Genomic DNA, 25,130 nt, shown 5'->3' on the forward strand with positions numbered 1-25,130 from the left:
CTTGTTGGCATCTGCCCAACCCCTAGCATGCATGTGGCTCACACAGGCATTTCGTAAATATGTGTTGAATGAATGTTTCTCTCTGCTTAGCCATGAATCACCAAGTATATTTCGAAACAGTCACCTCTAGGTTGGTGTGAGAACATCCTGCTTCTCCCAGAATCCTCACTAAGAAGGTAAATGACAACTAAGAGAAGCACATAAATTCATTATAAGAAAAGGAAATGGGCTCAAACTAGCTCAAATGAGAAGGCAGTTTGCTGGAGAACACAGTTTGCTGGAGAACACAGTTTGCCAAACTCAACTTCAGAAGGGACAGCCTAGCCTCTTAGGCACTAGAAGGTTATCAGGTTATGTGCCCTCTCCAGCCATGCCCACCCGAGGTTCCGTTGCCTCTCACCTGAGCCTCTCTCAGCTCTCCCACTCCCTGTGCAAACTTCTAAGAAGTGTCGCCAAGCTGAGTGCTGTGGCCACGAGATTATCCGAGGCAGGTGGTAGAGGTATGACCTGGACCATTCAGTTGCAAGTAGATGTAGATGAGAGGCACTGGACAAGTGTCTAAGCTCCGCATAGCGATGGCAGGTGAAGATTATATTTGACAAAGACAGTCTTGACAATGTCTGCATGTTGGACTGGCTCTTTGGGGGCTTAATACAGTGGTTTATAACTCAGGTGAAGACATGGTTCTTTGCATTACACATGCTTTACTTTAACAATCATCAGGTATCCATCATGATGTGTCTACATTTGTTCTGCAACAAAGCATGCAGGCAGATGCTCTTTGTAAGGCATTCTTGCCTCTCTCTGCTGGGGAATTCCAATTGCGAATTAGCAGAAGGGGGTCACACAACCAACTGAAAGGCGGCCTGCTATCCTTTAGCTGCTTTCAGAAAAATGTGTCAAACATGTATTTGGTTTGGGGATGCTTTAGTGAAATTCATTTCAGGGTGGGGATGATGTGATGAGATAATTCTATGCAGAACAGCAGGAAGCAAGCAGCTGTTGGAGTATTTTTTACCAAATAATAATATGAACGATGGTATGACTTTTTTGTCACAGTGAGAAGTCAGCTAATGCTACCATTTCAAAACTGCTTTCAAAATATGATGCCTCTGCCCTCCTAAAAACCTTTAAAATAGCATTTACACAAACCCAACATAATTGCTTTAGTGTGCTTTTCTCCATTATCTTGGAAAATGATTAAATGAATTAGGGTATGATTTATGATTTTGCACACTATCATGATTTGGACAAATGCCTTTTGAGATTATGTAACGGCGCTAATAACATGTTATTTAATTCCCACTATTCCTTTGCAGAAAAGAAACCACATTTCATTTTGGTTTTGGTTGGTTTTCTATCAAACTTCCAGAAAAATCCTACCGTTAATGGAACAGGAGTTCAAATGTGCAATTCTACAAATGACAATTTACAAGCATTCTGAGATGAAGGCTGTTCCTTTTCATTCCCCACATTCTCAGAGTTCCTCTGCTGATCATATTATTTGTTACGCCACATGTGGCCAGCCTTTCATGTGAAAAAGGAAAACTGTGGATTGGTGGAAAACAACCTCAACAGAAATGGTACGTCTTCAGATGCTCCAAATCATGGATTTCAGTTCAAGAAATGGAGGTGTGTTTTGTGTGGAGTCGCGTTTTCCCATTACACACATGCCTGCGATTATGGTGTTCCTATCAATTTCAACTAGAACATGAGCCAGACACTCAGAAAGTGAATTTAGACAAAGAAAATGTAACACATGATAGCCATTTGAAATCTCTCAAGTGGGATTGTTTGGCTCCAGTATAGTTTGAAAGTCTCCGTGGCTATTGGTTTAGAGCCCGATCATCTTCGAGAGTCTCGTCCAGGCCAAAATGGGGCATCTGTCCTCTGTAATGCTCTGTCCAAGCAGATGCCAATGGCATTGTACATTCTTGACCAAATGCATTATACTCGTTAGCTTTATTTAAAAATACATCTATTGCCTGAAGACACCTGGTACATCTACAGAAAGTGAATAAGTGTAATTATTGAATGAAATTAAGCACCCCCAATCAGAGATGGTTTTGTGCAAGGGTAAGGCGCAGCTGGTGCCCTTTTGGACGGTGAAATGAGACTAATTGGATAATCTCGAAGCCAATTAGGCTGAAGTAGGCAAGAGAAGTCACTGTTCAGCTAAAAGAGATGTATTGCCTGGCAGAGGGAGGAAAAGCTTTGTGTGCATCAAATGTGACACAAAGAATTGAAATTCTATTTGACATATACTTTAAGATTTCTTTTCCTTTCTAATGGTATAGGATGTTAAGGGAAGATGCTGGACATGAGTTAGAAGGAAACTGGACTTTTCAGGTGCAAGAGAGACGATACGCAAAATAATGTTTTTGATGTCAGTTGCAATTAAACATCCTTTGAACAGAAAATGGATCTTATATCTAATTCTACTTAGCAGTCTATGTGGCTATATGTTCAACCCAAATGAAAACCTTAATTATGCTGCTGTGAAAAGAGTCATGTGCAGAGGGGCACGTCCTGTGCACCTTTAGCAGATTAGGAAGGCTTAAGCTGCAAATAAATCTGAGAGTGTTACTGCATTAGCACGTACCTACTCATAGTCTGCATCAATGAGAGGGCTGGTCAAACTGGGGACACCAGCTGTCACCTGTCGTAGATGAAATTAACTGGTCCTTTGGGTGGAGGGTGTGAAATTAACCCCATAGCTTCATTTCTATAGTCCTCTAACTAACTGGCTTCAACAGCTCTGGAGCAAGGGGAGGTTATATTAATATTTGCATTTCATAGCATCTTATACGTTGATGCAGTCAACAGCAAAGAGACGACTGGTTAACCAGAGGGTTATGGTGTCCCACTATATTTCCAAGGTCTGTCCCAGTGCCCAGTACTGACTGGGGCTCAGCAAATTTGCAAATATTACATAGTCAGCAATGACATAATAAGACATTGAGGAGTCCCTAAATAACAATAGGCTCTTCTCTTGCTTATTTCCAGGCTCTGTGGATGTGGTTGGGCATCTTGGGAAGTTTCTTGGGTGGCAGGGAGCTGCTGCAGGACCAGCATGAGGGATGGAAGGTTACGGAGAAGGACCTGCCCCACCGCAGGATGCCCAGGATGTTTGCCCCCAGCACTTGTTGATTATAAGTCCTGCCCATCCCCCCACTCACCCCACCCCTCTCCCACATTCCCCACCAAATCCTCCTCAAGCTTCAGGACCAGGCTGATCTCTGGCACAGCTCCCCAAAGGAGAGCTAGATACCATCCAGTGTTGGCTCCAGTGATCTGGTCAAATTTCAAGGCTCAGGCTCTTCACTGAATATCCTGTGATCTCTGGTCTGTACTGCTCTTGAGCCTTGTGCCTGATGCCCTGATGCCGGTGTCCCCATGCTGGCCCTGGAGACCTCTGCTGGTATGTCCCAACAACTGCATTCCCATGCTGTCACATGGGAGGCAGTCAGCACTGTTTGCTAAATGAATCTCTGCCTTGTTTTGTTGTTTTTTGTTGTTGTTGTTGTCGTTTTATTGTGCTAAAATATACATAACACAAAGTTCACCATTTTAACCATTTTTTAAGTGTACAATTCAGTGGCATCAAGTACATATACTTTGTAATGCAACCATCGCCACCGTAAATCTCCAGAACTTTTTCGTCATCCCAAACTAAAACTCTGTATCCATTAAATTCTGTGCCCATGTCTCCTCCGCCCAGCCCCTGGAAACCACCATTCTTCCTCTCTCTGAGTTTGACTATTCTAGGTACCTCATATAAGTGGAATCATCTTACTGTATCTGGCGTATTTCATTTAGCATAATGTTTTCAGGGTTCATCCATATTGTAGTGTGTGTCAGATTTTCCTTTTTAAGGAGGAAGAATATTCCATTGTGTAGATAGACCACGTTTTGTTTCCCAGTTCATCCGATGATGGACACTGAGTTGCTTCTGCCTTTTAACTATTGTAAGTAATGCTTCTGTGTACCTGGGGGTACAAATTACAAACATCCCTGCTTTCAGTTCTTTGGCGTACATACCCAGAAGTGAGGTTAATGGATCATATGGTAATTCTATGTTTAATTTTTTGAGAAACCGCCTGTTTTCTATACCAGCTGCACCTTTTCACATTCCCATGAACAATGAACAAGGTTTGAATTCTCCACATTCTTGCCAACACTTATTTTCTTGTTTGTCTTTCTTTTTACAAATAATAGCAATCCCAAATGAGTGTGGAGTGGCATGAATTGTGGTTTTGATTTGCATTTCCCTAATGACTAACGATGTGGAGCATCTTTTCATGTGCTTATTGGCCATTTGCATGTGTCCTTTTGGAGAAGATATTCAAGTCTTTGCACATTTTTTAATTGGGCTGTTTTATTGTTCAATTGTCAAATGTGTTTTTAATCTAGATGAAGAAATCCTTATGAGGGACTTTTAAGCAGTCATCAATCACAATAACGGGTGGCTGACTGAGCTCTTACTCACGGCACCAACTCGCCCTAACTCACGTAAATCTCACAATAACCACAGAGAAGTGAGGTTGGGAGAGAGTGAGCAGCTCAGGGTCACACAGCAAGGACATTAACTTAAATAGCTCTTGAGGGTAAAGACCGCCAGGGCTTGTCTGCAGAGTGGGGTATTACCCTAGGACTGCCCTCCTCAACGCCAGCTGCCACCGGAGTCATCCGGCCTCTTAAAAGTCCTCATTTCCGCACCTCCCTCAAAGTTCCCAGGACCAGTGGTTCTCAGCCCGGGGTGCACATTAGCGTCACTAAACTCCTGGGGAGCTTGTAAAAGCCGGTTTGCCCAGCCCCCCACTCATTACAACGGAACCTTTGGGGTGGCCCTGGAACGCCAATAGTTTTGAAACCTGCCCAAATAATTCCAAAGTATAGCCAAGGTTGAGGACCACTGCTAAGCAAACACGGTAGTGACCTGATGTGAAATAGTACGTACATTGGTTTTTGTTTGTTGCTTGTTTGATTGATTGGTAGAAAGGTGATAGGAGCGCCACGCGTATTTCCGTCTTTGGATTTTTTGAGCTGGGGGACGTGAAATCCCTCTCCGCCCCCACCTAATCCTTACACCAGGGCGCAGCGCGTGGCCTCAGCATCCTCCGCCGCGCTCGCAGGGGAAGGGGGCTCCAGCCGGGCTGGCTCAGCTCCGCGCCCCTCGCGCCCTCGCAGCCCCCACGCGCCTCGCGCCCCGGGTGGCCCCGCGCCCCTGCTCTAAAGTAAACACCGAGGAGCGGCGGCGGCCTGACGGGTGCAGCGCCCACACCAGCGCCCGGCCTCAGAGCTGCGGGCCTGGCTGAGCCATGGCTGAGGGCGTGCGGGCCGCCCCGTCGGGCGACGCGGGCTGCCTGGGCCTGCACAGTGGCATCATCCAGTGGTGAGCGGCCGGTGCCTTCCTACCCGCCGGGTTTCGAGGTCGGGGCGGGGCGGGGCGGGGCGCTCCGGGCCCCAGGAATGGAAGAGGTGGGGCAAAAAGCGGGAAGCGTTACTCCATCCGCTGCTGCCCCCAGGTCCTCCGGCCAATGCCAAATGCGAGGAGCGACAGCTCACGCTCCGAGCGCTGATAAGACGTCTAAAAGGACAGCTGTTCACACCCAGGACCCGCGCCTTTTAATGCCGGTTGACTTGAGCCGCGGACCGGGCTGGACACCCAACATGTACATGCAGCAAAGGCCTGCATGTCGGGAGTCAGCAGCGATGGGTAGCGTGGCTCTTCCATCTCGGGGCTTCCTTGTTGGCGACTCTTCCCGCGGGAAGCAATCCAGCCTGCCCCACACTGGGGGGGCTTGTTGGTCGGACTGGCGCTTACATATACCTCGGAAAACACGGGGGCGTTGCCCAGGAGAGGAAATGTTTTCTTAGTCTGAGATCCAGAATGGGATGTTTTCTAACTTAAAGCAAAGCAATTTTTAGCTATAACAATGCATTCCACATTGTTTGTGAAATTCACTTCTGGCTGTTTAATAGTGGCAGAAAAAAACTGGAAAGAAAAATACTCTTAGCCCTTGGGACCAATGAAACGCATGGGTTTGTAGCTCTTCATAAATAGAAATATAATTGAAACCAGTTCTAAAACCTCAGTTTTATAAGGTGAATAACTAGTAGAGATCTGATTGCTTTTTTAAAAAAAGTTTTAAGGAATATCTCAGGAAAAACGTTCTAAAAGTTATGTGAGTGAAATAGAAAAATGAAGGGTGTGTTTGTGATTAGGCCCAAAAAGGCCTAAATGGTTACCCCTTTCCTCCAAAATAGAATGTTTGATATATTTTATCTTACATAAGAGGAAAAAAACAAAAGAATAAATATTAAAACACGATGTTTTTCAGAGTATTACACAGCGATGCTCTATTTCTTTTACACTCACTCAGACCCCTCTGCTCTCAGCTCCTTGGAAGAAAGGACTCTGAGGAAGCATTTCTCAATCATTTAATAAATTGGAGGTTCTAGAGTTTGAAATTATGCTCCAGAGCCCTGAAAGAATGATGAGAGATTTTTTTTTAAATACCTGGACATCCTCCTAATGTCATTTGTGAACTGAGAAAAGCAGGCTGCACACAGCGGAGGCACCCTAAATCACTTGGGGTGGTATAGACCATTTTAGCAGCCAGCACTAAGTCCTATGCCATGAATTCCTACCTGTAGGGGCCTCTGACCCACAGGAGTCTCGCTCTTCAAGGGGAGGGAGAGGGTGGGACAATGGGGGTGGAAGGGGCAGAGTGTTCTAGGGAGGACTGGCCTCTAGGCATCCAGTCTAGGAGGTGGAATGTTTAACCCATCACTGATACTGGTGGTTTTAACACGGACAGTAACAACACAGCCCCAACCGCTTTACACCCATTGGGATGGCTATTATCAAAGAAACAAAAGTAGAAAATAACAAGTGTTGGTGAGGACATGGAGATACCAGAGCCCTCGTGTACTATTGTCGGTGGGATTGTAAAACGGTACAATTGCTGTGGAAAACAGTATGGAGATTCCTCAAAAAAATGAAAGTAAAACTACCATCTGACCCAGCAATTCTACTTCTGGGTATGTACCCCAAAGAATTGAACAGATATTTGTACACCCATGTTCACAGCAGCATTATACACAATAGCCAAAAGGTAGAAGCAACCCAAATGTCCATCCACAGATGCATGGACAAACACAATGTGATCTATACATACATTGTGTGGGCTATTATTCAGCCTTCAAAAGGAAAGAAATTCTGACATACACTACAACATGGGTGAACCTTGAGGACATTATGTTAAGTGAACTAAGCCAGTCACAAAAGGACAAATACTGTACGTTTCCACTTACATGAGGAACCTAGGGTAGTCAAATTGATAGAGGCTGAAAGTAGAGTGGTGGTTGCCACGGACCGGAGGAAAGAGGGAATGGAAAGTTTGTGTTTCGTGGGGACAGTTTCAATTCTGCAAGATGGAAAGAGTGGTTTGGGTAGATGGCAGAGATGGTTCCACAACAATGTGAAGGTACTTAATGCCACTGAATTGTACTTTTTAAAATGGTAAATTTTTTGCTATATATATTTTTTCACAATTAAAAAATAAGTAATTTTTTAAAAACCACAACAGAGCGCCTCAGTTTGTAATCCAGAGCCTTGGCATCCTGGAGGATGTTAGAAGATACCCAAGAAGACCAGCTTCCTACAAGAGGGGCAGCGGGTACCAGCGGGGAGCTCAGGCTTCCTAGTGGAAGACCAGGGAGAGACCCATTGTTGTTACATGGTAGAAATGCTCCATTTTCAGCATTACTTGATTGTTTCATTTTCTACTCAGTCACTATTAGGTCCCCAACATTTCTTAGACATTTCCATGCCACTGTCATTAGCGTATGACACATTCCCTAAGGAGCAAGAAAGGTCCCGCCAAGAGCAAACAGTCTTTGGGAACAGAAGTAATAGCAGTTTTCTGTTTCACGGACAGGAAGGACTGTAGAAATGAGGAGAGAAGTGGTCAGACCTCTGGGGAGCACACAAGGCTGAAGAGCAGTGATCTGACTTCCCCTGCTGTCACCGTGGTGTGGATCCAACAGACTGGTGGACCCCTGGCTTCAGACCTCAGGCGAAAGAGTCTTCTAATCTCTATGCATGAGCCTGGCTGTAGACTAAATAACCATTTCCTGCATGGAAATATGACTTTTTCAAATTTCTGCAGACTCGTTGAAATTAATAAAATGCACATTTATTTTGAAAGGCACAGAATTCACAGTAGCTTTTGATCAGGCTGAATCAAAGGATACTATAATTCCCAGTGTTACGTTTTTCTTTATGACAAAAAGGAGTACTCAGAAAATGTGAGAACTGTAGGACTAGGTACGCAGGCTCTGAAGTTAGACATTATCAGATTGGCCATCACTCAGAACTAGGAAAACATCGTGAATGTTCTCAAGATCTTAGCCATCAACTTTGTCTGCTAGTGAGACCAGGATGATACTGTTATTATACAGCGAAGCAAGGAATTTAGTGACCTGATCCACTTCAAACTTGGACGGGCTTTCTCATGGTGTATCACCCAATGACATCTGGTGGCACAGCATAAAACCCAATCTCACCAGATCTGCCAGCCCTACTGCCTGCACATTCCCCATTCAGCCTGTCCTTGGATCCATGTGACATGAGCTTCCATGTGCCAGTCTGTCTGCTAGGCACATCTATTCATTGCCTCATAGTCAGAATTTAAACCTGGGCCTGTGAGCTTCAAAGCCCTGGGTAATAGTCATGACCATAATTTCCTGTGCATGTGGAGATAAAATGGTGAGGCAACTACTGTTTGAGCTGAAGTAAAGGCATGCCCTGACCAGAGATGCTTGTCCAGGACAAATTAGAGCCCACTTTCAAAACTTCCATTGGTTCAGTTAATGCATGCTGCCTGCCTACCACAGGCCAGTCTCTGAGAGGTGGCTGGGAACTCTGGGAAATGGACCAACAGAAATGGGATGAATCTCCCAGCAGCCAGGACGCAAGCAGCAAAGTCAGCAAGCAGCAGCACAGGGCTCAAAACCAGGAGGCAGCCCTGTCCTGAGGTGTGTGGCAGAGGAAAGACTCTGTCGTAGACCTTTATGCTTATTCTCATTGAGAGTAGGCTCAGTGTGGCCATTTTGAAATGGGGGATAGCAGTGCACAGAGGCTGAGCAAATGAAGTTCTGTGACAAGGAAGAACAATTCGCAACAGTTTAAAGTTCATTTTAAGGAGTGGGTGTTTTGTACAGCTCTTTTTTAAGGAGACCCTATTCCGTGACCAAATTAGTTGCTATGAATTAACATTTCTTTTTTTAAGGAGACCATATTCCGTGACCAGATTAGTTGCTATGTTCTGAGTGATGGCCAAAAGTGAGTTTGAATTGAATGCCTGTCACATTTTTCTACAGTTCCCCAAGGTGAACCAACAATTTTCTGTGATAACTTCAGGTATAGGTTTTTAATATATCAACAAGTGGTGTCTTAACTACAGAAATATAAATATCACCTACATATATGAATTTGCCACTCCCCTACTCCACCGACAGATATCACCTTGTATTCAACCTCAAGCCAAATAATTGGTGCTGTATTATAATAACTATGTATGGTATCAGATGGGTACTAGGTTTATTGGGGTGATCACTTCATGAGTTATATAAATGTCTAATCACTACGTTGTACACCTAAAACTAATATAATATTGTATGTAAACTGTAATTGAAAAATAAAAAAGTATTTTTAAAAATCCAATAATTGGTGCTCTAGCAGATATAGTTAAACCATTGTGAAATATCTGAGGTGTCAGGTTCCCACAGTGACGTTATGGGGGAATCTCAGAAAATCTCTTCCTTGGGCCTGTACTGGGTTGAATAGTATCACCCAAAATGCATGCCCATGTGGAACCTCAGAACGTGACATTATTTGGAAATGGGATCTTCGCAAATATAATTAGTTAAGAGGAAATCACACTGGATTCGGGTGGGCCTAATCCAATGACTGGTGTCCTTATAAGAAGAGGAAAGAAGACACTGAGAGAGGAGAAGTCCAAGTGAAGATGGAGGCAGACATTGGAGTGATGCATCTATACGCCAAGGAATGCCAAGGATTTCCAGCAATCACCAGAAGCCAGGAGAAAAGCATAGAACTGATACTCCCTCAGAGCCTCTGGTAGGAACCAACCCCTTGATTTTGGACTTTCAGCTTCCACAACTGTGAGAGAATAATTTCTATTGTTTTAAGCCACCTGGCCTGTGGTAATTTATTACCGAAGGAACCAATACGGGGCCAAAGATTGCACTGCCCAACCCCCATATATTGATTTTGCCTGCTTCTGGGAAGCCAATGGGGTTAGCAACTGTGACTGTGGTCTTTAGCTTTCAAGGAAAGTAAGTTTAGGCTTCAGCATGTCTCATCGCAGAACATAAGCTGTATATCATCAATAAGAAAGGAAAAGATGTGCTGTTGGTAAACTGCTAAAAAATTCTTCTGTATTTAAAAATTATGCTGTCTGGCTTTATGTATTTCTTGAAAAGAATGAGGAGAAAACTGACAGTCTATCCCCAGGAACGGGAAGGCTGTGATTGATGTTACTGTGGACCACTTTTTGTGACGCCACTCACCCTCACTACTTGCCCCCACACACTCACATACCTACTGCTGGAACAGGCACTGGCTGTTCCTAGGTGCCAGCTGTGGGCTGTGAGCCACCGGCAGGGCTCAGGGGCATTTGGGCAGTTGAAGGCCCCATCCTGAACAGAGACCTAGAGTGCTTCAGATCACACCTGAATGCCACTTAACTTTGTCCCCAGTGGGAGTCAAAGGAGAGTGAAAGTATACCACCTGTCTCTTGGTGTTTTGCATTTTACATCTCATTGTAATTTAAAGAATCAAAATATAGTGGCCCACCCTAAATCACCTGGGTTTTAAAATCATGCAAACAACTGCTTCAAAGGTAGAGAGGGAGGGAGGAAAATCTGTGCCCTCATGCCCTGCGTCATAGGTACGTGAGAAGTGGGAAGCCACACTGGTTCCTGCAGTCACCTGCAGGGGTGGTAGGCTGCAAGGGGTGAGGGGTTGCTTTGTCTTAGAGAGTAAATAATTCTCCACTTTATAGTAATAGAGATCATGGCCGTAGCCTTTATAAAGTTCTATGAAACAGTGTCTGCTGAGCCAAATAATTTGAGCTTCTTTTTAATAGGCCTACATGCCAAAAATATAAACAAGAAAACTCATCTTGTTGATAATCTAAAGGCCTACGACCAATATACTTAACTCTGGGCTGAGAACAAAAGGGCACAGTATTGATGCTGATTGGTGAGCCTTTGCATTCAACAAATGGAACATATTCCCCACACTTGTGTCTGACCACTGATCCTTATCAAAATGTCCTGCTCTAGAAAAACAAATGCCAATTTCCTCTTCCTCGTCTTCCTCTCCCATAGGTTGGTGGATAACTTCTACTTTTGCGAAGGGTACAGTGTGCCTCACTGCCTCATGTATGAGATTTATGTGGAGACCTGTGGGCAAAATGCCCAGAACCATGTCAATCCAGCTACATTTGGGAAGGTAGGTTGTCAGGATAAAAATATAGTATTCACTGAGTGAAAAAAGTACCCAAGTTAATTGATTAGGAATTGTTAGAATTTGCTTGGATCTAATGTGTTCTCAGTAGATATAAGTGGCTTTGCTCTGGGAAGCCAACCAGATGCTTAACATACTACTTCATCTCCATGGAAAAACCATTCTGTCCTTTGTCCACACTTTATAGTGAGGACACAGGAAAGGTAAGGAATGGGGTGACACCTAAGACAATGCAACTATGACAGCTCCAAATACTCACCCAGGTTTTTCTGGACCATTATTCCATGTATAGAAACGCCCAAACTCAGCACCATACAAATTCTAGGAGACACTCTGTGGTGTCAGACAACTAATGCTTTCCACAATTTGGTTGTACTTAGAGAATGCATTGGCTCTTAAAGATTTCTTCTGGAGGTTACAAGCTCTATCAGGAACTTTGTTTAGAACAAACAATCTAATCTACAGCAAACATTAACACAAGGAGAGTCTACCTGAGACCCTCCACATTCAACAAATATTTATTGAGCAGCCTCTATGTGCCAAGCACTATTTTAGATGGTGGGGATATAACATGAACAAGACAGAGAAAAATTCTTACCTTTATTGAACTCATTCTATTATAGTTAGGGGAGACAGATAAGTAAGATAAAATATTTAGTATATTAGGTGGGATAAATGTTAAGTGGGGAAATAGAGCAGAAGAAGATAAGTATTCTAAAGAAAAGGAATATCTCATCTAATCTAATTGCAAGTTTGACTGAGCCTCATGGAATCTAGTCCAATGCTATCCAATAGAAATTTAGTGGGGGATCCAATATGGTGGAGCAGATAAACACTGCCTGCTTCTTTCCATGAATACATTAAAATTACAACTAAATTATAGAACAACCAACCTAGAGAACCATCTAAAGTCTAGCTGAACAGAAGTTTTATAACTAAGGGTATAAAGAAGAAGCCACTTTGAGACTGGTAGGAGGGGTTAAGACACAAAAGAGGCCCCAAATCTCCCTGTGTTGTTGAGAACCAGCAGGGATATCTCTGCCTCAGAGGTTCCCCCCAGAGAACCAAGAGACCATAGCCCCATACCAGGCTCCCGAGCCCAGAGTACTGGTGCCAGGAAGAGGAGCCCCCACAACATCTGGCTGTGAAAAACAGTGGGAATTCTGACCATTTGGGTGGAACGGAAGGCTGTGGGAAACCCAGACATCCTCTTAAAGGGCCCGCATACAGACTCACTCGCTCTCAGGAACTTATCCTGGGCTCCAGCGAAAGGGTGGTGACTCAGGGGGTCAGAAGCATATGAGGGGTGGGGGGTAGACTGAGGTGTGTGGCATCAGAGAGAGTGAGGACTGGAGGATAGTTGCCATTTTCCCTGTGATGGGTCCTTTTCCCATGCAGCTGGCAGGTGGGGGTCATCTTTCCTGTGTTAAGCCTTCCCCTATGCTTACAGTCAAATCAAATCTGACTGGTCTGGTGAGCTTCAATAGCATCACCCTGCTGACTACCTGAGACCCTGCCCCACCCAACTTGCCCAACACCAGAGGCACTTTCTCTACGAGCAGCCAGCCCCACGTGCACTGAACTCTTTCTTGGAAAACTATCAGAGTCCACAGGCTCCAGGCAGGTGGTGACTGGCCTCGGTGTGCTCTGAGACTTTTACTGAGTATCTCCAGGCTCAGCACTGGCACCAAACCAGAATTTATATTAACCTGGTGACAACAACTCTTCCCACTCTAGTGACTCCCTGAGATTCTGCCTCACCCAACTTGTGTACTACATGAGGCTTTATCAGTGGCTGAACCTTAAGGGAGCCAGCAGGTGGCAGCAAGCCTCAGGGTGCCCTGGCATTTTGTGGAGCTACCCCAGGCCCTATACTGGTGGCATACGTCCTCGGTTCACAACATGACCTCTCCCATGTGCCTCCAGTGTTAGCAGCGTCAGTGAATAACTGCAGATCATTTTGTAGCTCCCACCAGAAAGTCCCTGGCTGGTCACAGGTAGTGGGTGACCTGCGCCTGCACTGGAGCCCCTCTCAAGAGGCCCCAGAACCAACATACTTGGAGGTTGGCTTCAGACCACAACAGAGAACCATACAATTAGCCCCAGAAGTGGCACACCCAAAGGGCAGTCTCAATAGACACCAGGGCCCACTGGGGTGAATACCACTCAGTGGCATAAACCCCCACCCTCCCCTGCACAGCAGCTTGTAAGCTGTGGACATGGCCAAACCCCACAGCCAGTCAGCCATAGGGTCAATCCCACCCACTGGTGTGCCAATAGAAACCAAAGCTCAACTATAACAGGAGGGCACACACAAGGAACATTCCTGGAGCACCCGGTGCAGGTGACCAGGGAGATTGTGCCATTGGGCCCCACAGGCACCTACTGCAAAAGGCCATTTGGCCAAGATTCGGAGACAGAGCAGATCTACCTAATACATAGAACCAAACAGAGAGGCAGCCAAAATGAGAAAAGGAAGAAACACATCCCAAATGAAGAAACAGGAGAAAACTCCAGAAAAAGAATAAAACAAAATAGAGGCAAGCAACCTACAAGATACAGAGTTCAAACAATGGTTTTAAGGATGCTCAAGGAACTAGTGAGAACTTCAACAAAGAGATAGCAAGCAGAAAAAAGAACATAGAAATCATAAAAAAAGAACCAGTCAGAAGTGAACAATACAATAACTGAAATGAAGAAAGCAATAGAAAGAATCACCAGCTGACTAGATGAAGCAGAGGGTCAAGTCACCTATTTGGAAGATAAGGTAGCAGAAACACCAAATGAGAAATGCAAAAAGAAAAAAGAATTTAAACAAATGAGGATAGTTTAAGAGACCTCTGCTACAACATTAAGTGTAACAACGTTCACATCATAGAGATACCAGAAGAGAAGAGAGATAGCAAAGGATTGAGAATCTATTTGAAGAAATAATGTCTGGAAACTTTACTAACTTGGCAAAGGAAATAGATGTATAAGTCCAGGAAGAGCAAAGAGTCCCAAACAACATGAACCCAAACAGGCCCACACCAAGACACATTATAATTAGAATGCCAAAGGTTAAAGACAAAGAGAATCCTAAAAGCAGCAAAAGAAAGGCAACTAGTAACTTGTAAGGGAGCTCCCATAAGATTGTCAGCTGATTTCTCAACAGAAACTTTGCAGGCCAGAAGGAATTGGCACAAAATATTCAATGTGATGAAAAGATAGGATCTACAAACAAGGGTACTCTCCCCAGCAAGGCTATCATTTAAAATCAAAGGGCAGATAAAAAGCTTCCCAGACAAGAAAAAGCTAAAGGAGTTCATCATCTCCAAACCAGTATTACAAGAAATGTTAGAGGGGTTTAAGATGAAAAATAAAAAATAAAAATTATGAATAATAAAATGGCAATAGCTACATATCTATCAACAATTACTTTCAATATAAATGGATATAAATGCTCCAATCAAAAGACATAGAAGGGATGAATGGATAAGAAAACAAAACCCTTGGGCCGGCCCGGTGGCTCAGACGGTTGGAGCTCCGTGCTCCTAATTCCGAAGGCTGCCGGTTCGATTCCCACATGGGCCAGTGGGCTCTCAACCACAAGGTTGCCTGTTCGATTCCTCAAGTCCCACAAGGGATGGTGAGCTACACCCCTTACAAGTAGCAATGACAACTGGACCTGGAGCTGAGCTGCGCCCTCCACAACTAAGACTGAAAGGACAACAAATTGACTTGGTAAAAAGTCCTGGAAGCACACACTGTTCCCCAATAAAGTCCTGTTCCCCTTCCCCAATAAAATCTTAAAAAAAAAAAAAAAAAGGAAAAGGAAAACAAAACCCTTAATATGCTGCCTACATGAGACTCACTTCAGATTGAAAGACACACACATGTGAAAAGTAAAGGGATGGAAAAAGTTATCTCATGAAAATTAGAAAAAAAAAAAGCTGGGGTAGCAATACTTATACCAGACAAAATAGACTTTAAAACAGGCTATAACAAGAGACAGAGAAGGACTCAGTAATCCTACTTCTAAGTATCTATTTAAAGAAACACAAAACTCTATTTAGAGGGGATGTCTGCATCCATATGTTCATTGCAGCATTGTTTATAATGGTAAACAATGAAATTAATATAAAATAATATTGAATGTCAACTGTAATTGAAAATTTTAAAAAGGTGGGAAAAAAAGGTGAAGGGGAATAAGAGGCTCAAATTTCCAGGTATAAAACAAATAAGTCATGGGGATGTAATGTACAGTATAGGAAATATAGTCAAGTATTGTGATAGCGTGGTACGGTGTTAGGTGGTTGCTGGACTTATCATGTTGATCACTTCTTTAGGTATGTAAATGTTGAATAACTATGAAACTAATATAATATTGTATGTTAGTTATATTTTTAATAAGAATCAAAGAAATTTAATAGGAGCCATAGACATAATTTTAAATATTAATAGTTCGGTATCCTTATTTTAAGTTTTTTAAAAGGTGGACAATAATTTTTAAATTTAATCCAGAATATTAGAAATACTATTTTTTCACCATGGAATCAATACTAAAAAAAAAAATCATTGGTTTTTTTTTTTCATTCTTTTCTTCATGCTAAATCTCAAAAACCCTGTGTGTATTTTACATGTAAGCCCATCTCAGTTCAAACTAGTGACACTTCAAGTGCTCATTAGCCACGTGTGGCTGGTGATTCTCATCTCAGACAGCCCACAACTAGAGTCTAAATCACCAGGCATCTCTTCTCCTCTCCGGATTATCCTCAAAACATGGGAACTCTGCTTCTCTCCACTGGTCTGCTCCATGCCCTCCCAGGTTCTCCTCAGCTACTTGCCTGGCGGCCTTATCAGGTAGAAGTGGGGTGACTCTAGCTAGACATGATGGGCTGTGTATGATCCCTATTACATTTTCTAAGAAACCAAAGACTCTTTTTCAAAATCTTTTTTAGATTTTCTTAGAAGTTGTTTCACCTCCAGAGCAGCCTCACTGCAGAGTATTCCAAAGAAAGTTAAAAAGGGACTCCAGTGTGTGACAATGGGCATTTCTTTAGCATTTTTCATCTTAATACTTCCCTTAGAATCCATTCCCCAAGACACTGTTTCAGCTCTCGCTGGGAATTTGCCTGAAGAATAGGCGAGTCCAGTGGCGCTAGGATTGGGAAGGCCCTGGGCTGCCGAATTTGTGACTAAATGGAGAAGGGAGAGGAAGGGGAAAAGGATATGACCCCAAAGCATGTTTACAAGAGAAACAACAAAATACCCAATTCTCATTTCCTCCCTCCTCCCCTGGGAAAGGAGCCGATTCCAGATTCCACACCAGTTCCTGTGCAGATGTTGGGGTATTTCATGCTCCTTTTGGCAGGCCCGGGCACATGATGGGTGATGCTCATTTCTGGTGCAAGTGATAATCTAACATGGATGAGGGAATTTCCGTAACACTGACTTCCTTTTTTTTTAAAATAACACATACTGATGTTTTTCTGATTATAAAATAATACATTCCCTATACAGAAAATGTGGGAATTGGAGAAAAGTGCATAAAAAGAAGGAAATAAATACCGGCTATGGCCTCATTGTTAAGAGACATAGCCACGTGCATGGTCACTTGCACACTCTTGCACACACACATGCGCATGTGACCAGCAGGGCACAGGGAGGAATCACACTGTGACTTCGTCTTTTTTCCAGGTCTCTTTGGAGTTCCTCATTGAGTGGTTCTTCCTCAGCCCCTGAATGAGCATTTGAGTGGGGAGCATGACTTCTCAAGAAATCCTTGGGAGATACAAAGCCTGTTGTCAGTCTAATTTACCGAACAGTGTCAGTCTGATGCTTGGAATTTCCAGTCCTATATTCTGAACTGGGTTGAAAGTGGCATCTTTTCCCCATCTCCTCTTGTGTGCTTGTGTGGTCACTTGCCCACAGAGAACTAGGTGTGGGAGCGTCTTCTTGCGTCCCTCCTCCTCTCCCTCCACCTTCCTGGGTGTTGGTTTGACCCCTCTGGGAGGAGGAGGTTAAAATGGCTGGAAAGTTCCCACTGCAAGGCTTCCTGCTTTGGGGGCCAGGCAGACACTTGTCTCCTGATCCATTTGGTGGCTTCTTCAGAACAGCTCTGGAGAATGTTCTAGTAGGCATCCCTTGCCTTCTGAAACCTGACTCCTCATACTGGGGTCCTTGCTGGGCAGAGTCTGGGCTGTCCCACATGCCAGCTGTTTCTCACATGTGGCCAACTTCGGGTCACAAAAACTACTCAGTCGTTCTTGACCTGAGCAGACCATGGGTGTGCCAGCTGAAATAAGTAGGCACTCTCTTCTGCCTGTCCACCCAGGCCGCTTGCCAGCCCACCTCTCACCCTCCAGGAGTCCTACACCCTGGTCAGACACTAACTGCAGGGGCCTCACAAGCTCTTCAGTGAATCCATGAATCCCCTCCTGCTAGGCCTAAGGTGACCGGACCACACCTGGTCCCACACACCCTTCACAGGTAAGGGGTGGTCTTGAAACAAGAAATCCCCTCACACTTCCTCCTCTGGCTACTTCTTTGTGGGTGATTGCAGTGGAGGGCTTTTAGAGTTTTAAAACCAAATTTTAGCTAAATGCTTGGGGATGTAAGTACCCAGGTGCATGTCTCACAATTCACTTTGCTTCTTGTTGTCTTCATGCCTTTTCCTGTTGTGTAGATACTATGTGGATGGATTGAAAGATTGATATATGGATGAACAGACAGATAGATGGGTGAACATACAGACAGGTGGATGGGCAGACTGACAGACAGATGGACAGACAGCATGCAGTACGGCACACTTTTTAACAGCACTAATCCTGGAATCAGACTAATTAGGTTATAACCCTGGGCAAGTTATTTAATCTTTGTGTGCCTCAACTTTGTCATCTATAAAATATGAACATTTATAATGTTAATAGTACCTATGCTTCATGAGATGCTTTTAAGAAATGAATGAGACAATACACGTAAAGTACAACAGTCTTGGCACACAGGAAGCACCCAAGAAATGTTAACTATTATAATTCTATGCCTATTTTAACTTAGAATATCATAAACATTTTCACATTAAAATATTTTTAAATATGTGTTGCATCATGGCTGTAAAATATTTTTTTTGATGTTCCAGAATTCATCTAATCATTTCTTTCATTGGAAATTTAGGCTGCTTATAATTTTTTCTCTTCTAAGTAACATAAATCTCCGCCTGTGTCTGGTAATTTCCCTAGGATAGATTCTAGACAATTGTAACCAATTCACACCCCTCGTGATAGTTCTTGATATTCTTACCCAAATCCTAGAACGTTTATTGGGTAAGAACTCTATTTAACTGTCTAAACTTTCAATTTATTGGGTGATTAGGCAAAGCAAGCACTTTTACTTGTGTTTGAGTGATATGTATCTTGTGTGTACACATGTTATCACCAGACTACTTTCTAGTGGTGCATTAGTGTTTTTCCTGTTGATTTATGTGAGCTCTCTATATATTAAGTATATAAATTTTTTACTTATTACATTTTTTGGAAATAATCACCTCAGTTGGTTTTTAAATTTTAACTGTGGTGTACCTGATCATAAAATGAAATCACAGCATAGTCTGGGGTTGGAATTACTCAATAAAATAAAATGTGTGGATTGTTAAACTGCCAGCCACCTAGGCAATTTATTTCTGCTTCTCCCTCCAAAACACCAGATTACTTCCCAGAGCCTTGAATCTGAGCCTGCTGCATACTTTGTAATAATTGCATTAGGTACCTACTATCTTACACCTGGACATACAGGGAAAGTTTGAAGTGATTTTTTTAAGAGGAGATGAAATTATCAGAATGTGTTGAAAGTAGGAATTTCTGGCTTCTGATTCTGCATTGAGACTTTCCCGACTTTTATCTCCTATCACTTATTTTTCATCTGTACATTTTGGTTCTCCCTGCCTGAGGGAACCTGTCGATTTGGCCTCCTGACCTCCATGTTTAATTGTGCAAGACTTGCTTTCCCTGTTCCTTCATTTGCCTCCTCCACACCCAGACTTAGGTGGCTTCCCATAGGAAGAGGTCTGGCCTGGAGCCAGACTAGAGGAATGTTTCACGATACTGTCAAATCCCGCTGCTTGGAAGCTATGAAAAAATAAAGAAGGTTGCAACAGGAAGCCAAGCAAAAGCGGAGGCTGGGTGATTATGGAGGGGGTTGTAGAAAACGAGCAGAAATCATTGCTAGACTATTCAGAATATCATGGCTTCCGTGTTCTGTATGTTCGTAATATCACCACGCTCCAGGATTTCCACTTTCAACAGACGTGCACTTGGACACCACACATATCATGGACCTCGAATAATTAGGAAACTGGGACAGACTTCTATTTTTTTCAATGTTATTGATCATAAATGTAATATCCGTGCTGTCTAACAAAACGTGCATCAAAGTGATTAACTGGGAGATGGGAAGTTGAGTCAGAAGTAGCTCTGTTCTTCACTATTGTAATAGCATTTGCTATCTTTACAATCAGAGAAGAGGAAATACAATTTAAACATTGTAAGAGAAGAAATTGGAAGTTTTATTTCTAACGTTTCGAATGGCAACTTTAAATCTTACTCTTTCAGCTGGTACGCTTGGTGTTTCCTGACCTTGGTACCCGGAGGCTAGGCACGAGAGGCAGTGTCAGGTAGGTGTCTCATTTTTTGTTGTATTTGAAATGTTGACAACAAACATTTTGGGGGAAAAATCACAAAATGGATGACCTGACCCAAAAAAATCCAAAACTAAACAAACTATAAATATCAACTCTTACCAAAGAGTTCCCATAATTCAAATGAAATCCTAGTGCCTGGAATAATTCATATGATACTGGAACCAAATATTAGTTTCTAGGGGTTTTGTTAAAATACAAAAGTCACAAATTTTTTTTTTGTTCCAACACCTTAAATGTTTAGACATGTAAGTGTCTAATTGTTGAAATATTTAAATAATTACGCACATAGAATAATGGAACTGTTTTAATTACTCTTGGAGCTAAAATTTCTAAGTATTCATCTAATTAGCATATTTGAATTATATTCAGGAGACTAGGTACCCAGGCTATATTTTTAACGCAAAATGAAATTCCAGAGTTATTGGTTGCATGGTGTTATAATTGTCACTTTATTATCATTGCTATTGGTGGTGTGTTTTAAATAAAGAAAAATCAGGAGAAATCAGTAATATCAGGAAATCAGTGAGAAGGGATAGAAACTGAATGAGGAAAGGGGCCGGACACCCATGAAGGAGTGAAGACAGTGGAAGACTTTGCCAAATTCAACGTTGGACAACACTTCATTGAAAACATTTTTGTTCTGCTGCTGTGAGCCTGGACAGGTCGCTGCAGTTTCCTGAGCTCAGCAGAGGAATGCCTGGCCTGCCGAGAAGGCACCAGCCTCCTTACTGGGTTTCTGAGAACGTGAGTCCACTTCCCAGTAGAGAGAACCTTGGGGTAGCTTCACTTCTTTTGAGAAAGGTTAATGGTGGCAGCAGTGAGGGGCTTTCCCTGTTGTGTTTCTCTAAAATTAGAGTGTCATAATTTGAGACAGCAGAGTAGAACATCCACAAGCCCGTTTCAAAGCTGATGCGTATGAAATAAATGAAATTGTCTACCTACCCTGTTTCCCCAAAAATAAGACCTAGCCAGACAATCAGCTCTAATGAGTCTTTTGAAGCAAAAATTAATATAAGACCTGGTATTATATCATATCATATTATATATCCTATCACATAAGACCCAGTCTTATACTGTAGTAAAATAAGACTGGGTCTTATATTAATTTTTGCTCCAAAAAATGCATTAGAGCTGATTGTCCAGCTAGGTCTTATTTTCGGGAAACACCATAACAGAGCTTGATCAGGCTAAATGACTCATTAGCTTTTCCTAATAAACAGAGTCAATAATAAAACCCAGAGAAGAACCCCAGGTCTTCATTAGCTAGTCTGTTCTTTGTCTTCTTCTATAAAGCATGTCAGTGGTTTGACATAACCTTTAAGACAAAATTTATTTTTCAGGTATCATTATGATGGGATCTGTATCAAGAAAAGTTCTATCTTCTATGCTCAGTATTGTTACCTTCTGGGTGAAGAAAGGTATCACAGGTTAGTATCTATTGTTTAAGTATTTTGGTCGTTGGTCACAGCCTGATTAATATTAGAACCACTTCTGTTTTTGTTGAATCTAACTGGCATTTTGGCTGTTCTGCCATCAATCCTTCTTACAACGGAAACACACACATCACGTTGGCATGCCTTTGACTCGGGCAGTAAATCAGTGTTTAGCAATGTCATTGGCCGGAGAAATGCATTTCCAGTTCATTTCCTTAGATAACTTTTTATTTTAATCACTGTCTCAATTGTCAAAGCTGTTTCTCATTCTTCACAATTTCTCTGCCAGATTTGGCAGAAATAGACTCTTCTTTCCTGAAACTTCCTTTAGCCCACAGGACTCTGCATCATCCAATTTCTTCCAGAGTGACTGACCCCTTCTCAGTCTCTGTGTCTCCCTGCCCCCATTAAGTGCAGGCATTTTCCTCAGATCCAGCCCTTGAAAATCAGTAGTGTTCTTCATACCATTTGGCCCCAAGACACCTCATCCTTTTTCACCTACCGCTTCCTCCCTTGGATGACTTCTCCTCCAAAATCATTTTTGCTTGTTCTTATCTCTCCCACCTCCTGGGCATTCCTCTCTGGCTAGCTACTGGACATTTCCGTTTAGATGACCCACTGGTACCTCATATTTTGTGTGTAGAAATCTAAATTTATAATCTCCCTCCAAATCATCCCTGCCTCTTGACTTCTTTATTTCAATCTATGGTACTAACAGATAGAATCTGTACAAAGTGTCACCCCAAAGCCATCCCTGACTCCCTTGGGTCACAAAGTCCTGTTAATTCTATCTTTTCAGTTCTCCCGACTCATCCATTTGGGTTACTGATACTGTCTTTAAGCCCTTGTCACCCTACATTGTGATTATTTTATGGATCCCATGGATTCTCCCTCTCCTCAGCTTCACCTCTCTCTGAACACAACCATGAGACTAATCCCCCTAAAATTCTGCATTTTCTTTGTCTCGTTCCAGCTCAGAAACACTCAGCTGCCTACTCTTCCCTCCTGAATAAAGACTATGTCCTCCACCCCCTCACACACAGGTGTTAGCACTCCAGTCCCTTCCTACGACACATTCCCACCACATTGCCTATTTCTCCCCAATATAAACCATCAAGTTCAGCCATACTCACTGTTCTCTATATATATCAAATGTGGTTCTGTCTTTGCTCCCATCATTCTTTTATTCTATGATGTCATTCTTTCTTCTCTCTAAGTGGACCTTCTGAATCCTGTCCCTTCTTTCCGGACTTACCTCAGGGACCACCTTCTCAGTGACACCATCCCCAGCAATACCAGCTCTAATAAAGTCACTTTCTTCCACTCTATCATGATGCCCACTGATTATTTACACTGTCAGCATTTCCACTGAATTCAGAAACTGTCCATTGAGCCTTCATTTGGCTATAGAGACAACCATGTGTCCAAGTAACCAGGGACAACTTTAAGTTTACTTGTAGCCCAGAATAACTATTGAGTGTTCCCTTCACTCAAAAATGTTCAAGTTTGGACAATAACTTATAGCAAATTATATGGTCACCTTCTGTATAAGTTCCCCTGCTCGTGGAGGGACAAACAAGCTACCATGGACAACACATGAGCCCTTCTCTCTGACAGCTTAATATGGGAGAAAAATCTACTTTAAACTTGATACCAAGAAGGTCCCATGAGGACTCAGACATAGAAAACACACATCTTAGGCAGGGGGTCATGAAGGGCCTATGAGAGTCATGCTTGGAGCTAGGCTATGGAAGACATTTGTGACTTTTGACAGATGGAAAAGGTGGAGTGGGAGAGGGAGGCAGGAGAGCAAAGGATGTCCAGGCTTAGGGAGGAATGTGAGCAGACAGTGGATGAGAAAGCAGAGGCTCCCGCTGTGTGGGAATGTGTGGAGCTATAGCACAGGATGAACTTGGGAGATGAGTTCAGAGGGCCTTGAACACGAGACTGGTGGGCCGGGCCTCTGTAAGCCTTAGAGACTTCCTCTGGAAAATGGGGTGGTATCATCATGGGAACCTCCACAAGGCAGGACCCACAGAGCTTTGCTTGTTCCTATCCCCAGTGTTGCCTGGAAGCACAGAGTAGGAAGCACACTGGGGAGGAGACAGTGACAGCCGGAGATGGTTCTGGGGCTACCCCAGTCATTCAGACGAGCGCCTGGACCAAAACGGAGGCAGACCTGAAAGGCCGCTTGACGCAGGGTAGTCAAGTCAGTGTCAATAGAAGGGAACAGAGATGACTCAGTCCGGCCTGGCCCACCGAAACCTCAAACTCAACCTCAAATAGAGTCATTATGCTCTGCTTCCAACCAACTCTTCCTCTTCAATCTCTTATTCATCCCTGAGTCACAAAGATGGAAGAATTACATCAGCTAAAATAAAGAAGTTAGGGAAGGGAGCGATTTATTTCAGTAACGATTAGAACTTTCCTGTGCAAATGTATTCTCTCACTTGCTGACCCCTACACTCTTGAAAGTCTGGACCTAGAACCTGCTTTTCTTCGTTTGCCGCAGAAAACCCAGCAATCAGTCAACGAGCAGAGGACAAATGTGACATTGGCTTATTCATGAGATGAGCCCAGTGGCAAACAATTTTCAAGTACTCTGTGCTCAACACATATTTGATAACTGATACAGTCTCAAGTCTTGGCCAATGAAGAGATTTTTTTTTAAAGTATTAAGATTTAAGGGTAACTTTCTTACAAATTCCACATTTTAAGAACTACTAAATATATTTTAGAAGGCAGAACCATAATAAATGGTATGCTATTGTTAATAACGTATGAATTATAGAAGACATGAAAATTTACCCTATTTTATTATATGTTATCTTTTATATAAGGACCTGTCTCACAAATTCTTCTTAAAAATTAGGTCTCAAAATAAAAATTGTATTTCTATACTTTTCAAGTAATCGAAACTGTATAACTCATCCGTTCATTTATTTGTTCATTCAACAAATATTTGAGTAACTATACTAAGTCAGGCCCTGTTCTAGATACTGGTGATAAAGCAGTAAACAAGATAAAAAAGGCCTCACCTCTTGTCAATTTTAGCGAATGAGAAAGACAATAAAAAAGGAGCACTAGCAAGATTGATCTGAAGACAATAAAATGGAGTCGTGGGAAGGCCTCCCTGAGAAGATGCCTTTTGAGCAGAAATGTGAAAAAGGGAGCTATCTAAGAGAACATCTCGAGGACAAGCATTCCAGACAGAGGAAAGAGCAGGTGCAAAGGGCCTGAGGCAGGGATGAGTTCAAAGAACAGCAAGAAAGTCTGAGTGTGGAGGTTGGTGAATGAGGAAGTGAGTGAGAGGAAAGGAATCTGAAAACACAGGCAGGGACTTGGAAATCTTGGGAAGGAGTCAGGATGTTCTTCTGAGTGTGATGGGGAGCCACTGCAGAGTCTCAAGTCGAGAAGTAAAGCAATCTGATTTACATTTTACATGGAGATCCTCCTG

General features: G+C 42.9%; 1 protein-coding gene across 1 annotated transcript in view; it reads left to right on the forward strand.

Moving 5' to 3' along the window:
• Nucleotides 1-11,461: 11,461 nt before the first annotated feature.
• RFX8 (regulatory factor X8) overlaps nucleotides 11,462-25,130 on the forward strand; it is a 49,789-nt gene continuing 36,120 nt past the window's right edge. The window contains exons 1-3 of the mRNA XM_033125374.1: nucleotides 11,462-11,548; nucleotides 20,152-20,213; nucleotides 21,581-21,667. Coding sequence (XP_032981265.1) covers nucleotides 11,477-11,548; nucleotides 20,152-20,213; nucleotides 21,581-21,667 — 221 coding nt within the window. The 5' untranslated portion in view covers nucleotides 11,462-11,476. The remainder of the gene's footprint in view (nucleotides 11,549-20,151; nucleotides 20,214-21,580; nucleotides 21,668-25,130) is intronic.

Source organism: Rhinolophus ferrumequinum, chromosome 13 (assembly GCF_004115265.2).
Source record: "Rhinolophus ferrumequinum isolate MPI-CBG mRhiFer1 chromosome 13, mRhiFer1_v1.p, whole genome shotgun sequence".
In the NCBI taxonomy this organism is placed as follows: Eukaryota; Metazoa; Chordata; class Mammalia; order Chiroptera; family Rhinolophidae; genus Rhinolophus; species Rhinolophus ferrumequinum.